This window comes from Staurois parvus, unplaced genomic scaffold (assembly GCF_062004578.1).
Source record: "Staurois parvus isolate SC_StPar_1 unplaced genomic scaffold, SC_StPar_1.0 ptg000154l, whole genome shotgun sequence".
In the NCBI taxonomy this organism is placed as follows: Eukaryota; Metazoa; Chordata; class Amphibia; order Anura; family Ranidae; genus Staurois; species Staurois parvus.
The window spans coordinates 3,565,666-3,582,239 of record NW_028317950.1 but is presented as its reverse complement, the minus strand read 5'-3'; the positions used below and the strand labels follow the sequence as shown (position 1 = coordinate 3,582,239).

Sequence of the window (16,574 nt, the reverse complement as noted above, 5' to 3'; positions counted from 1 at the left end):
GGTTCACATACATTTTCCTCCCTGCACTGTGAATGTTTACATGTTATGTGCAATTAAACCATGGCAACATCTAATGTTTTTGTAGTATTATGTTCAGCAGACTGTGTTCTTCTATTGTTGTGACTTAGATGACGTTCAGAGCACATTTTATGCCCAATTCATGCAAAACTCCACGTAATCCCAAGGGGTTCACATACTTTTTCTTGCAACTGTATGTGCCATACCTGTGGGATTCCTCTAGAACAGTCTTTGGCAACCTTTTTTACCCCAGAGGATCACTTGAACCAACTTTCAGGTCTCAGGTAGCCCCTGTTAAAATGTGTCCATCAGCAGGAGGTCATTGGGAAAAGCCCCTTACATTGGTGGGAAGAATGCTCCCATACAGTTACGCCACTGACTCTGTCAAAGTAACATTGCACCTGGAACTCTCTAGGCACCATGAGATGGAGGACAGTTAGCCACAGCTCAAGGAACCCAGAGACACCTCTGCAGGAATCCTAGTTGAGAATGCTGCTCTAGAAGCTGGAAATCACCGTAGTAGGCACCACTGATCTCCACTAGCTTCTGGGACTTTTGACCTGCTGCTTATTGAACACAGGAGATCTCTCACACAGCACAGGAGCCATTCAGGAAACACTTTGCATTTACTCAATGAATGCAAAGCACTCCCTGATTGGATGAGGTGAAGAGGCAGGGCAGAGATGTCACAAACTCCACCTTGTCCAATTAGATAAAACAACATTCCTGATCTTCTGACTATCGTCTCACATCTATGGCCAGCCTAAGATTTGCTAAAGTTGTTCACTGATCTGGCAATCTAACTAACTAAAACTGCGTCCTCAGCCTTGGTAATCATCCTATGGACTGAAAAGGCTATTTTCAATGCCATCATCTATGAACTGTTATTTTTAGAAACCCCTAATGAATTCTTCATGTTAGATAATTTTTCCTAACTGCTGTAAATTATTTAGGCTTAGAAATGTAACGTTACAATAACTTTTAAAAGAAAAAAAAATAGCTCATATTTTATTTTAATTCATTTTCTAAATCATACATTGTATTTTATTTTAATTATGTATTATGATTCTGCTTACAACAAAAATGACTTTAGCAGGATGCCTAAGGCTCGGTTCACACTCCTGCGACTTAGGAGCCGACTTGTGAGACCCAAAGTCGCAGGACATGTGAAATGCCATGTATAGTGCCTTGAAAAAGTATTCATACCCCTTGAAATTTTCCACATTTTGTCATGTTACAACCAAAAATGTAAATCTATTTTATTGGGATTTTATGTGATAGACCAACAGAAAGTGGCACATAATTGTGATTAGAGGGAAAATGATAAATGATTTTCAAAATTCTTTACAAATCTATGAAAAGTGTGGCGTGCATTTGTATTCAGCCCCCCAGAGTCAATACTTAGAACCACCTTTCTCTGCAATTGCAGCTGCATGTCTTTTTGGGGATGTCTCTACCAGCTTTGTACATCTAGTGAGTGAAATTCTTCCATTCCATTCCATTCCATTCTTCTTTGCAAAATAGCTCAGGCTCTGTCAGATTGGATGGAGAGCGTCTGTGAACAGTAGTTTTCAAGTCTTGCCACAGATTCTCCATTGGATTTAGATCTGGACTTTGACTGGACCACATGGACATGCTTTGATCTAAACCATGCCATTGTAGCTCTGGCTATATGTTTAGGGTCGTTGTCCTGCTGGAAGGTGAACCTTTGCCCCAGTCTCAAGTCTTTTGCAGACTCTTAATAGGTTTTCTTCTAAGATTGCCCTGTATTTGGCTCCATCCATCTCCCCATCAACTCTGACCAGCTTCCCTATCCCCGCTGAGGAAAAGCATCCCCATAACATGATGCTGCCTCCACCATGTTTCACAGTGGGGAAGGTGTGTTCAGGGTGGTGTGCAGTGTTAGTTTTCCACCACACACAGCTTTTGCTTTTAGGCCAAAAAGTTCAATTGTCAGGAATGGACTTGCCAATAATGGTGGGACTCACCTGCCTTGTGGGCTGCAGTACCAGGGCTGGCCAGCGGGTGCTCTCAGCAATCAGAGACTCAACCCTGCAGTCAGCCAAAACACCTGAGGCTGATTGCAGGTGTATTTAAGGGATGGCCAGACCTGCAGTCTGGGCCTTGGTGTGTGTTTTTCTATGGGCCCCTGTATCTTGTTACCTGCGTTCCTGTTCCTGCCTGACTCGTTGCCGACCCTGCCTGATCCTGACCTCTGCTGACTTCTCCTGTTTGATCCCTGGCTTGTGACCCCGACCATTCTCTGCCTGACCCCCTGTACCTACCTGCCCGTTAGTTGCTGTACCCGGCTCGTGACCTGACTACTCTCTGCCTGCTCCCCCTGTTCCTACCTGCCCGATTGTTATTGACCCAGGCCTGCCTGACTACGCTTGCATTGTATGTATTGTTATCTGTGGGTGGTTTGGTTTGTTTGCACTGTGTTTTATGTTTTAGTATTGCACTGCATTTTGTATTGTTAGTATTAATAAATGATATTGTTTATAACATATCTGAAGCCTGCGTTTCCCTGCGTCAGGTCACATACCTCTGGTCATACCCGGAGCCCTGACATCAATTTTGGTCTCATCTGACCAAAGCACCTTCTTCCACATGTTTGCTGTGTCCCCCACATGGCTTCTTGCAAACTGCAAATGGGACTTCTTATGGCTTTCTTTCAACAATGGCTTTCTTCTTCCCACTTTTCCATAAAGGCCATATTTGTGGAGTGCACAACTAATAGTTGTTCTGTGGACAGATTCTCCCACCTGAGCTGTGGATCTCTGCAGCTCCTCAGAATTATCATGGGCCTCATGGAGTTACCATGGGCCTCTTGGCTGCTTCTCTGATTAATGCTCTCCTTGCCCGGCCTGTCAGTTTAGGTGGACAGCCATGTCTTGGTAGGTTTGCAGTTCTGCCATACTCTTTCCATTTTTAGATGATGGATTTAACAGTGCTCAGTGAAATGTTCAAAGCTTGGGATATTTTTTTTATACCTAACCCTGCTTTAAACTTCTCCACAAGTTTATCCCTGACCTGTCTGGTGTATTCCTTAGCATTCATGATGCTGTTTGTTCACTAATGTTTTCTACAAACCTCTGAGGGGCTTTGCAGAACAGCTGTATTTATACTGAGATTAAATTATACACAGGTGGGCTCTATTTACTAATTAGGTGGCTTCTGAAGGCAATTGTTTCAACTAGATTTTAGTTAGGGGTATCAGAGTAAAGGGGGCTGAATACAAATGCACGCCACACCTTTCAGATACTGTATTTATTTAAAAATATTTAAAACCATCTATCATTTTCCTTCCACTTCACAATTATGTGCCACTTTGTGTTGGTCTATCACATAAAATCCCAATAAAATACATTTATGTTTTTGGTTGTAAAATGGTAAAATATGGAAAATTTCAAAGGGTATGAATATTTTTTCAAGGCACTGTATCTCTATAAGAGCAGTTCCAATTGACACTTCTACAGTTGCTGCGACTTCAGAAAAGGTTCCTGTACTACTTTTATGTGAGTTTGATATGACTACAGTGCCAGTGAGTTTAAAAGTTGTATCAAAGTCACATCAAAGTCGGACTCCAAAGTTGCACTGAAAATCACATGACTTTTGAGTCGGATAGTGTGAACCATGCCTAAATCTGATTATACATATCTGAAAGATGACAACTCTGTTACAATACTTAAAATTATACCTAGGTTGTCACAGTGTCATATACTTAAAGTAGACCTGATTTGCTATGTTATAGGGGGCATCTAGAACCGTGATTTGTACCTAGGCAATAATTTTAAAAATTAACTTGTGTCTTGAATTCCTACTAAAAACAACAGCAGTGCACATCCTGTGCCTTGACCCTCATAGCTGTACATTTGCAGTGTGAGATCAACTAAGGCACTGCTGCCTGTGCCTGCTAGTCTCTCCAGATTTTGATTGAAATCTGGTGAGTTCACTACTGTGCTGCTCACGGTTCTCCTTGCTGGAGAGGAAGCTGTACCTGAGGACTTTCAGTGCAAGGATCTCCATGCTTCTGTCAAATCTATTCTGTAAATCTGTGCTTCCTCCACCTCTTGAGCTACATCCTTCATCTTAGTGAGATCACCAGTCATCAGAAGGACAACTCTGAAATGACGACACAAATCCCTACTCCCCTACCAGGATGGCTGCCTCCACAAAGTACAGCACTAGGCATGGTAGGGCATTACTGGAGAACGATCAGTTGCAGGGAGCCTACAGGCAATACTGGTGACTAGTCCTTTGTCCTCTGCTTGTCTTTTTTTGCATGCGCTTCCCAAAATACAGGTTCCCTTTAACGTACAATACAACTCTTTGATTACAGTTTAAAACAATGAGAATATACAATACAAAAATAACTAATATTAGTCATGCCACTCCTTACTCCACATAAAATGCTCTCAGCTGGCTTGAAAATACCCACTTCACAGACGTTACATACATATATATGCTTGGAATGGATGAGGTCATGTGGTGTTTCCGCCAGTCATTAAATTCCCCATGAATATGCCTAATATCAGCCAATGTGGTTGTTTTAGGCATGCTCTGATAATTGTCTTATTTATTTTTGTGTTTATCTATTTGATTACTGAATATAATGAGGATGAGGTCATGTAACCACCTCTAAAGTCCCCTGCATGATCTAATTCAGTGGCGGTCAACTTACTAGATATAGGGGGCATCAATTGTGGCCCCTGATATCCCTAGGGGGCCAACATATTATTCAGTATTGTTATTGCTACAGAAGATTTTCATACATTGCTGGGGATAATCAAAGACTGGTAAAATGCTAAGGCTGGAAAAATGCTACAGGAGACTGTTAGAGACTGGGTATGTGTCAGGGGCGGACTGATCATTTGGAAACTTGGGCACTGCCCGAGGGCCCGGGGTCAGTGGGGGGCCCCAAGAGATGCCCCTGGTACCTTCTTCATAGGCTTTTTTGAGTTTAGGCAAGGACACAGGATCCCCTATTACCTGGGGGCCCCATAAGTTGTCAGTCGTCCCCTGGTATGTGTTATACGAGACTGCTAAAGATAACTGCTTTTGTGGACCCTTTACAAGTCAATGCTCTCACTACTGGTTGCTGAGACCTGAGGACCACACATTAGGTACCAAAGAGCCACATGCAGCCCTTGGGCAACAGGTTGAGCACCAGGGGTCTAGTTGATTAGTATGGCTGCATATAATTACAAATGTTTAAAAATCAGATTAATAGGACTTCAAACATCTGTAACCATATGCATTCTGCATATGGTAAGTGGTGGTAAATGGCCAATGGAAAGTGATAAAGAATGTAAATACTAAATTAACCTAACCAAATCACTGAATTTGCTGCTAGCTACTGAGACCCAAGGGCCACACATTAGGTATCAAAGTGCACCATGTATCCCTTGGGCCACAGGTTGGGCACCAGGGGATTTAATTGAATGGTATGGGTGCATATGGTTCCAGATGTGTGATAATCAGAATAATAGGCCTTCATCTGAACTATATGCATTCCACATACAGAAAATGGTGGCATAGGGTTACTAGAAAGGATGGTAGAATAAAAGTACTTAAATCACCCTAACCAAACAGGACAGGTGTAAATGTATTCAGTGAGCCATAGAGTGCCATTCACATGGTAATGGTCAGAGCATTGCAACCTGGCAGCCAAAACTCAAGGAACAGCATTCTGGCCACAACTGACTATTGTTTTCTATTGTAAAGCCACAGATGTATCCCTGTCCATATATTGCACTGGAATGTATGATCTTTTGAAGTGCAGTGTGGGTGTAGCCTAAAAGGCAGAATAGTGGTTCAGAACCACCTTGGTCTTTGGTTTATTGCCAGAGCTCTATGAGCAGGATAAATGCATGCTTTCATTGGACATTTTCTCTAAGAATTAGACTGTCATTCACTATGTAACAACAGTTACATGACACCCACCAATATCCTCATCCAGTCAGGACAACAGGACAACATTCTACATCTACTATTTAATTGCTGTGCCCTCACACTCCGATATCACTGTCCAGTTATATTCTAAACCAGCCATTCTCAACCAGGGTTCTGTGGAACCCTTGGGTTCCTCCAGAGATTGCTAAAGTTTCATTGAGCTGTAGTTTGTTCTATAAAGATTATAGAACAGCATGGGGGTAACTCGGGGATAGTCACAGATTAAATTACCATTAAGTCGCAGTCTAAAGCTGGTTATATACACGAAACAAAGTGTCCAGACTTGGTTTCACATATGCATAGCCGAATCTGAGTGGAATGATGCGGTCTTTGCCATGCATGAGTCGAGATCATGAAGATAACAAAGAAAAAGCTGCATGTTGAACAAAGACTTGGTTTTCACACCCCCCCGATCAACGTATGACCACATATAAACTCAAGCAAGGAAGTCATGCACTTTCCATAAACAAGCTGGTGATCAATACCATAGGTCCCACATTATCTTTCTTGACCAAGGGGCACCTCAACTTTTTCTAAGAGCCACGTGAGAGCACTGAGAGGCTTATTGGATATCGATGTCCAATCTCATATTAACCACATGACTACCCTGTGCACACTTTCCCGTATTACTACAAAGAGTTTGCCCTCTGCTCACTCTTTGGTCTCATCATCCAGCCATATATTGTCCTTCTACACACTTTGTACTTTGTGAGAATACATAGTGCAATCAGAAGTATTGGGCTCACCACATCAGGTTGACAACAGCTAAATTTGAAATGAGGACTTTACCTTCAGTTGGGGAAGTCTTCAGTCTCCTACATAGGCCATTGACGTCACCATAACTATCTTGTATTTTTTGAATGGCCTCTGCTCCTCGCAGCTCCATGAGAGAGCGCAGCTCTTGTAAAGTGCAGCCAAAGCCTCCGGCATGATTCTGCTCTCTCCGCTGGTTCTTTGGGTAAAAATCCACTGAACTGTTCAAATCTCCCATCTTGACTCGCTTGATGTTATTTCCTGGCCGAGGAGAGTAGGTATTGGTGTGAGTGAGTGTGTGTTCTGTTTTCCAAAACTGGTGGCCACAGTCTTCAGGCTTGGTATCAGTGGGTGTGCCAGATAGATGATGGGCCTGCAAAAAAAGACAAAGCAAATGAATGATAAGAACACTTGACTTGGTAGAGGTAATGCATCTGACAGGCCTACATCACCAGTCATATAACTAGATAACATAAATTTCCAGCTTCAAGATGATCTGCATAGATATAACTGTTTAGCTTCCAAAATTATCCTTCCTGGCACAATCAACTTCAACTCAACTTCCCTCCATGAACAGTTCAAGTTGGATGGCACTCCGGAATATGTTCCCAGATAAAATATCAATATGATTCAGAAAATATATACTTTTTTTGAGATGGGGGGTTTACAAGAATTTCTAGCAAGAGTAGGATGCAAGTCAGTATAGAAGAGATTAAAAACACCTGAGCCTACTTTGCTCTGGGTCAAAAGTGTGGGCCCAGAAGTGCACTGCAGGCCACCGTCAGAAGCAAGGGCAAGGTGAAAATTAACCACATCTTTAGCTTCTGCAACAAAATCTGCACAAACTGAGAGAAGAGGGACCTAGAAGACCACATACTATCGCCATGTGACATCATCAATAGCCCTTAGCACAGCCAGGAGCAGACATATGCCTCTCCTCCCTCCTCCTGCTCCAAGCCAATCACAGGAATGTTGCTAAAATGGATTACCCTAAAGCTGCCTGGGGCTGGTGACACCATTAATAAACCTGAAATTAAATCAGGGACACATTCTTTTAACCGGGGACAAAATCTGAGACATTTTTTTCCCCAGTGACAACCACCTAAAATAGATGACTGTTCCTGGAAACTGAGGACAGCCCCCTAAAATAGACAACTGTCCTTAGAAACTAGGGACCTTTGGTCACACTAGCTTTAGTTCAAATTTGTATTCTGTAAGGCCTTTAACATTAAAAGTTGGATATCTAGCAATTTGAGGACTATTGTGCTGGGTCTAGCGCCCCTAGTGCCAGCTTTACACCTGACAGCCTGATGGTGTATTCTTGGATCCTGTGGACACTTCCTATGCTGTTGAACACATATTCAGATGTCAGTATGATATTATTTTATTTCCTATTAAATATTTTGATTTTTAATACCTTCCTGTGCCCTGTCTGCTCTTGTCTACGTGATTCTAGAGTAGTTTGGGATCTGAAGCTGCGGACATAGAAGAAGACTGGAAAAGCATGCCAGGTCTTGTAGTTCCACAACATCTGTTATGTTGCAGGTGTGCTAAGCATGCCTCTACTGAAAGATTACAAACTAATTAAAGACAAATGGCTGGTAGGTACAGATTATGTTGGGTTACATTTCCCATGCTGAATAGAAACCCCCTCTTCTTTGCTCCACTGATCAGGTGCAGCTGCTTCAGGGAGAAACCGCAGAGCAAAGCAGAAGCAGCCTGCTATTATGCAAGAAAATACCTCCAAGCTGCTCTGTAGAAGCCTTCTGCCGTTGTACAGAGAATACACGGCCAACCATAGATGTCTATTGACACAGCCAATAAAGTCAAGAAAACAAAACACACTTCTCCGGTTAGCAATGTCTCCTTGACTGCAAGCCTTTAGGTACCGTGCTTTGAAAAAAACAGTTTTGGATGTCGTCTTAAAGCATAAAAAATAATTTTTTATAGTTTTGGATAGAGTAGGGAAGGCATAGAACTGCTTTCTGGTTTTCGATGACATCTGTGTTCCTGTTGAGGATGTTTCCCCTTATTTGCCATCCCAATGGGGACATGGACAATAATGGAAAACCAGAGAGAGTTTTGTCATTCTCCTCTGCTGCCTGGAGTGGGGCTGTAAAGAGACCCTGCTGCCAGACAATGCATTTCATTAGCAAATTTCCTATGTACGTTTAATATATTGTAGGCATATTATTTACCTGTAAGAGCCTTCCTTGGGACCAGCGAAATGATTGGCCCTATTGTCATAATGGTACAATAAAAATAAAAATACAATTACAATAAAAATAAGACTCTTGGGGGGAACATGGAGGATTTGGTCAGCTGTGTACACCAGCCTTTCTCAACCTTTTTAACACAGAGAAACCCATGAAATAACTTTCAGGGTCCCAGGAAACCCTTGCTAAAAATGACTATATCTACAGCTCATGATATATTAGTGTGCTGGTCAGTGGGAAGAGTGCTCCTTACACTTGTGGTCATTGAGAATTACTGCCTTACAGGTAGCTAACAGATCAACTGTATCTGGGAAGCAGAAATTGCTCATTGCTCAAGGAACCCCTAGCTACCTCTGAAGGAGCCCAAGGGTTGAATGGTTGAGAAACTCTTGGACTGCTGCTGGGTGTAAACGGCTTGGATGTGATGTCAGAAGCCCTAAGAGCTGACATTTTAAAGCAGAAGAATGCTCCTTACACTGGTGGTCAGTGGGAAGAATGCTCCTTACATTGGTGGACAGTGGGAAGAATGCCCCTTAAATTGGTGGCCAGTGGGAAGAATGCTCCTTACATTGGTGGTCGGTGGGAAGAATGCTCCTTACATTGCTGGCCAGTGGGAAGAATGCCCCTTAAATTGGTGGCCAGTGGGACGAATGCCCCTTAAATTGGTGATCAGTGGGAAGAATGCTCCTTACATTGGTGGTAAGTGGGAAGAATGCTCCTTACATTAGTGGTCAGTGGGAAGAATGCTCCTTACATTGGTGGTCAGTGGGAAGAATGCTCCTTACATTGGTGGTCAGTGGAAAGAATGCCTCTAACATTGGTGGCCAATGGAAAAAATGCCTCTTATATTGGTGGCCAGTGGGAAGAATGCCTCTTACATTGGTGGCCAGTGAAAGAATGCCTCTTATATTAGTGGCCAGTGGGAAGAATGCCTCTTACATTGGTGGCCAGTGAAAAGAATGCCTCTTATATTGGTGGCCAGTGAAAAGAATGCCTCTTATATTGGTGGCCAGTGGGAAGAATGCTTCTTACATTGGTGGCCAGTGGGAAGAATGCTTCTTACATCGGTGGCCAGTGGGAAGAATGCTCCCATTACAGGTATCTGAAAAGAATATTGATTTAATGTGAGAAGCAGGATTTGCTAAAACATCTTTTTGTTCAACCAGCAGGTTGAATGAAAATAAATTACTTGATACCCCCATCCACACACTTAATGTGGATGGGCAATTCGTCCTGACTAAGGAATTGTGTTCTGACAGGGGGGAGCCTTCCCTACCGACAGAATACACTGATCAGCGCTGCTTGCTATAGCCACTGGCGCTGATCATGCAGGGAAAATCCGAGAGGCTGGTTGTGCAGACGTTGGTCGGTAGATTGACTTCTGTACAACGAGCCTGCACATTCATGGATCAAAATTTGGACACTCCCTGCTGAACGGAACAAATTTCAATCCATGTAAATCAGCTTCATTGTTTAAGGAACAAACTCTGGAGGAACCCTCGGGTTCCACAGAACCCTGGTTGAGAAAGGCTGGTATACATGCTTGTATGACAGTGGACATCAGGCTACAGAAATCTAATTCATCTGTAGAACTGAAAGGTCAATGTTAGAGTTTGTGGCTAGAAGGGAAGGAGTGTGATACACGCACTCTTGCTTATAATGAATGCAAACATACAGAAATTAGGTTAAACTGGGATTTACAGACAATGCTGCTTTGCGCATTGTGAAAAACAAAAAATAGAAAAAGAATAGTTACCAACGACAGATTTCTGAAGTAGCAGCCTGCGCTTATCTGCATGGCCACAACACTGGAACCCACTGTGACTTTTCTCCCCAACTTGTTTTAATGGGACATATACACAACAAAAGCTTGTTCCATTATTAGTTAGTGTATAAATAGTGTAAACTATGTCATAAAAAAAAGAAGCTTTACTTGCCATAAGTCCCAAAATCACATAAAAGAATATAGGTCCAAGCATTTGTATGTATCAATATGTATCACTTTGATACCCCCATCCCCCATATATTGTGCCCTTAATCATCCATTGTTCAGCAAACTCAGCAAAGGTACTAACATAGCAACTAAATAGTCCTATATATAAATAGGTATTAACCACTTCAGCTCCAGAAGGTTTTTTTCTCTTCATGACCAGGCCATTTTTTGCTATTCAGCAAAGTGCTACTTTAACTGGCAATTGTGTGGTCATGCAACACTGTACCCAAATGAAATGTATATAATTTTTTTCACACAGATAAGGCTTTCTTTTGGTGGTATTTGATCTGTTTTTTTTTTTATTATATAAATGAAACAAAAACAATATTTTTTACTTGCAGCTATAAAACAAATCCAATAAAACAATATTTAAAAATCGAATTTCTTCATAAATTTAGGTCAAAATATATTCTGCTACATGTCTTTGATAAAAAAAATTCCCAATAGCTGTATACTATGGTATATATAATAGAATTTTTATTGATTTTTTTATATTACTACTGGAGGCGAACAGCAACTTATAGCGGGACTGTGATAGTGCAGCAGGCAATCTGACACTAACTCACACTGACACTAATACTATACCAATGACACTGGCTGGGAAGGGGTTAACATCTCGGGTAATCATGGAGTTAAGTGTGTGCCTAACACAAGTGTTAATTTGTGTAATGTGTGCTGTTTTAACTAAAGATCTCTTTTTTTTATTTGTGTTTTAAAGCAGGGAGAAGTAACAGAGAGATTGTTCCCTCTGTACAGAGCCTATACAGGTTCTGGGCTGTGATTGGAAACAGCTGATCAGCAAGTCCCAGCCATGAATAATTGGCCAGGACCTGCTGACAAACTCCTGCTGTGTACAATCACAGCAGAAATCATCGAGTGGGGGTGCGTGCGCATGCCCTGTACCCTGAAGAGACTGACGAAGTATAGGTACATCGCTGTGTCTACAGTATATGGGCCGACTGTCCGCAGTACATTGCTATCTGCAAGTGGTTAACTCAGAAATAAAATTCTCCAGGTGTAGCCCTCCCCTCCTATCTCTGGTTTGATGGTAAAGACCTCCAGTTAGCTTAGTGGGCTAGCATCTCCCACCTCATTGGGAATCCTTGACTCTTTGTAGTAATTGGATACCAGTTCTATTAGAACATTTAGGAGAATTTATTTAGGAAGCAGCTTGTACCCAGCTCTCCAGGACACTATTTACCAGGAAACTTCTATCCCAGATGTTCCAGCAACGTAGACCAAACTCTTGGGAGGCCACAGACCCCCGTACCCCTGGGTAGATGAGGAGGACCTCCAGGTGGCTTGGTGCTCCAGCATCTCAAACCTCAGAGTGGAATCCTTGACTCCTTGCAGGGTGAAAGTAATTGGGTAGCAGTCCCTTTACGACATTTAGGAGAGTTTTTTTTAAGGCAGCAGCTCGTACCCAGCCCTCCAGGACACTATTTATTAGGAAACTTCTATCCCAGATGTTCCAGCAATGTAGAGCAAACTCTTGGGAGGCCACAGACCCCCATACCTCTGAGTAGATGAGGAGGATCTCCAGGTGACTTGGTGCTCCAGCATCTCAAACCTCAGAGTGGAATCCTTGACTCCTTGTGGGGTGAAAGTAATTGGGTAGCAGTACCTTTAGGACATTTAGGAGAGTTTTTTAAGACAGCAGCTTGTATCCAGCTCTCCATGACATTATTTAGCAGGACACTTCTTCTCCAGATGTTCCAGTAATGTAGAGCATGGTATCTTTCAAGGCACAAACCTAAGGCCCACCCTTCACAGAAACAGACCTGGGGGCACAGACCTCCAGCACCTCCTCTCCTGGCAGCAGCCCAGGAGGCAAGAAAAAAAAAACCCTTCTGCAACATCACCCCAGATATAGCATACACGGCTAGCAATAAACATTGCCAACATTGGTTGGCCAAGGAGACATAAATATTCATAATTCAGTGCTACCATATATTCTTTTTCTATCTGCTAGGAACAATCACTTGCAACCAGTGCCAGGACAAGGTCATTTAGAGGTCATTTAGAGCTCAGGGCAAACATGCCAAACTACTCTCCCCAAGATGGATGAGCATTATGTCTCAGCAAAAATCCTCCCCCCCCAAAAAAAGTGAGCAATTATCTGCATGCTTACCCCCAAAGCATAGATTCCTCCTTCTTCCAGTACAAATCCACCTCCCTGATGAAATTCCCCCCCCCAGCAGAAATCCCCCCCCCCAATCGCTCCCCCAGCACAAATATTCTACCCCTCAAATTTCCCCCCAAGCACAAATCCTCTCCCCCTCCACTCCAAGGCCCCCTCCCAGCAAAAATCCCACCCAATACCCCTCCTAGCACAACCCCCCCCCAAATACCCTCCTAGCACAAATACCCTCAATCACTCCTACTAGTACAAATCCCCCCCAAAAATTAAATTCCACTCCTAATACAAATCTCCTCCCCCTCTACCACATGACCTCTTCTGGCACAAACCCCCTAAATCCTCCCCCTAGTACAAATTATCTTCCCCCTATCCCCCCCTCCCAACACAAATGCCCCCAAATTATCAGTCCTAGCACCCCTTTCCAAATGTCCCTTCCTAGAACAATTCTTACTCCCTGCCATCCCCCAAATTCCCCCTCCCAACAAAAATCCCCTCCCTCAATCTCCTCCCAGTGTCCTCGCCCCACTTCACATGATAGCACAGTGCCCAGGGCATCTGCCCCTCCTGCCCACCCCTTGCTTAGTTGCCAACAGTCACGATTTGCTCGGGACACTCATGGAAATCAGACAAATGTCCCGCTCGAGGCTTGTCCCGGGCAAAATCACGAAAAACAGGCCCAGACAGCAGAGAAGTTTGGCACCAATACAGCATACAAAGTAGATCTGGCAGGTAAGCAGAGATTTAATTTTCAGGGAGTGTGATCCTCCCCCCACCTCCTCTGCTTGCATGTGGTCATGTGGTGCCTTTCTCTCAAGTGATTGGTTAGTACTAGCAAGGAGACAAGACTAGCAGAGGGTGATCATTTCCTGTTAGCACATGGAGAGGAAGAGGAGGCTGCTGCTGAACAGGCCAGTGAATGGCCACAAACTCTCAGCTCCTAACAGACTGGAGCAGATAGGGACAGGAGGCCGTGAGAGACCCGAGCAGATAGAGGACTGAGGAGCCGCAGGGCCCAAAGCCAGCACAGGAAAAAGGTAGATGGCCAATGTCCTGGTTTTTTTTGGAGGGGGGGGGGAGAAAGTGGCGGTGGGTGGCCGGTATGGGTATGCCTGCACTACGTTTGCAGTCTCTGACCATCTCCTGTACCATGCCTGCAGTCTCTGACCATCTCCTGTACCATGCCTGCAGTCTCTCTCCATGTCCTGTACTACGCCAGCAATCTCTGACCATCTCCTGTACCATGCTTGCAGTCTCTGACCATCTCCTGTGCAGTCTCTGACCATCTCCTGTACCATGCATGCAGTCTCTGACCATCTCCTGTACCATGCCTGCAGTCTCTGATCATCTCTTGTACCATGCCTGCAGTCTCTGATCATCTCCTGTACTATGCCTGCAGTCTCTGATCATCTCCTGTACCATGCCTGCAGTCTCTGATCATCTCCTGTACCATGCCTGCAGTCTCTGACCATCTCCTGTACCACGCCTGCAGTCTCTCTCCATGTCCTGTACCACGCCAGCAATCTCTGACCATCTCCTGTACAATGCCTGCAGTCTCTGACCATCTCCTGTACCATGCCTGCAGTCTCTGACCATCTCCTGTACCATGCCTGCAGTCACTGACCATCTCCTGTACCATGCCTGCAGTCTCTGACCATGTCCTGTACAACGCCTGCAGTCTCTGACCAAGTGCAGTACTAATTGCAGTAACCTCTAGCAACCAATCAGTGAGTGTGGACCAGTTCTTTACGTTTACATTATTAAAGTTTTTTTTTTTTAGACAAGTCTGTGTGTTTGTTTTTTGGGATATTGGGGAAGAGAGCAGAATTGCATGGGGGGGAGCCCGAGAAAATCTCAGGCTCTATTTAACCAGACCTCCTTTAAGCCACACCCAGTATTTAGAGTAATTTATACCACACCCATTTTTGGAGTGGCGCACTTCTCGCACCGCCATCTTTTTTCTGCTTAAGCCACACCCATGCATGAATTCCCCACCCCTAACTAACATACTACTCTGCCTGTGCTGGCTTTCCAAGCATACAGTAAAAACAGAGTCCCTAAAATGTTTTTAAAATGTTGGCAACATCTTGTTCTTGTCTCTGGCCCTGCTTGCAACAGGCAGAGAGTAAAAAATAGTCTGTGCTTAGGGGAAACCCAACAAACACAGAAACAAAATATAGAGCTCAGGCAAGGGGAGGACTGACAACTCATGGGGCCCCCGGGCAATAGGGGAACATGGGGCCCCTGTGTTCTTGCCCAAACTCAAAAAAGCCTATGAAAAAGGTACCAGGGGCATCTCATGGGGCCCCCTACTGACCCCGGGCCCTCAGGCAGTGCCCGAGTTTCCAAATGGTCAGTCCGCCCCTGGCTCAGGCTGACTTCAGCCTATCTTCAACCTTACATTAGAACAAGGGACACTCCAGTCCAGGGGCCGACTGACCATTTGGAAATGCGGGCACTGACTATTTGGAAACGCGGGCACTGCCCAAGGGCCCGGGGTCAGTAGGGGGCCCCATGAGATGCCCCTGGTACCTTTTTCTTAGGCTTTTTTGAGTTTGGGCAAGGACACAGGGACTCCATGATCCTCTATTGCCCGGGGGCCCCATGAGTTGTCAGTCCGCCCCTGCTCCAGCCTAAGACAGTCCTTACATACGTTACTACAGTGCTCAGAGCAGATGGTACCTGCATGACCTTTTTTGAAAATGCGCAACCAGCCCAATCAAGGTCATGAAGGACCGACAATAATAAACCTACAAAACACGATTTATACCACCCTCCCCCCAACAGGATGACGCCATTACCGTACCGGTAGCTGAGCAATCAGCATTGGTGGCAGGAAGCAGGTCCATCCACATACTGAACAGGTGTTGGCCCTTCAGAATGACTCTGCATGTGAATGTGTCCAGCAAACAACTGTTGCTATGTAAAAAAAAAAAGAATGCGAGAAAAAGCATGGGTGAGTTGGTGTCTGTGTCCCTGCCACAGTCCATGGCTTCTATCGTGGGCCCCTACATCATTACAGTACCCATGGGTGATGGAGGGGCCAATGGGAAGAAGCATAGTGTGCGGGGGGTGGGGGAGGAATCCAGGCATCCAACACAGCCAAAATTAGGTCGAATGTAAAAATTCTTTGAGCAGCATGGAGAATAAATAATTTATAGATTCCCTACGATTAAAAACAAGAAATTTACAAAGTATAACATCATCTTAAAGGCATGGTTTAAAAAAAAAAACTGCCTATGTAGGTGGGGTGTCTGCAGCAGGGGTGGACTGACCATTTGGAAACTCGGGTGCTGCCCGAGGACCCGGGGTCAGTAGGGAGCCCCATGAGATGCCCCTGGTACCTTTTTCATAGGCTTTTTTGAGTTTGGGCAAGGACACAGGGGCCCCATGATCCCTATTGCCCGGAGGCCCCATGAGTTGTCAGTCCGCCCCTGGTCTGCAGATAAAAACAGGTGCAGCTTTGGCCAAAATGTAATAATGCCCTTGCTATAGGTGTAGG

General features: G+C 44.3%; 1 protein-coding gene across 5 annotated transcripts in view; it reads right to left on the bottom strand.

The window, feature by feature from the left end:
• Window positions 1–16,574, bottom strand: part of ATP2B3 (ATPase plasma membrane Ca2+ transporting 3) — a 380,238-nt gene that overhangs the window by 219,326 nt on the left and 144,338 nt on the right. For all 5 annotated transcript variants that reach the window (XM_089674938.1, XM_089674936.1, XM_089674937.1 and 2 more), the window contains exon 3: window positions 6,763–7,099. In XM_089674938.1, coding sequence (XP_089531064.1) covers window positions 6,763–6,964 — 202 coding nt within the window. In that variant the 5' untranslated portion in view covers window positions 6,965–7,099. The remainder of the gene's footprint in view (window positions 1–6,762; window positions 7,100–16,574) is intronic.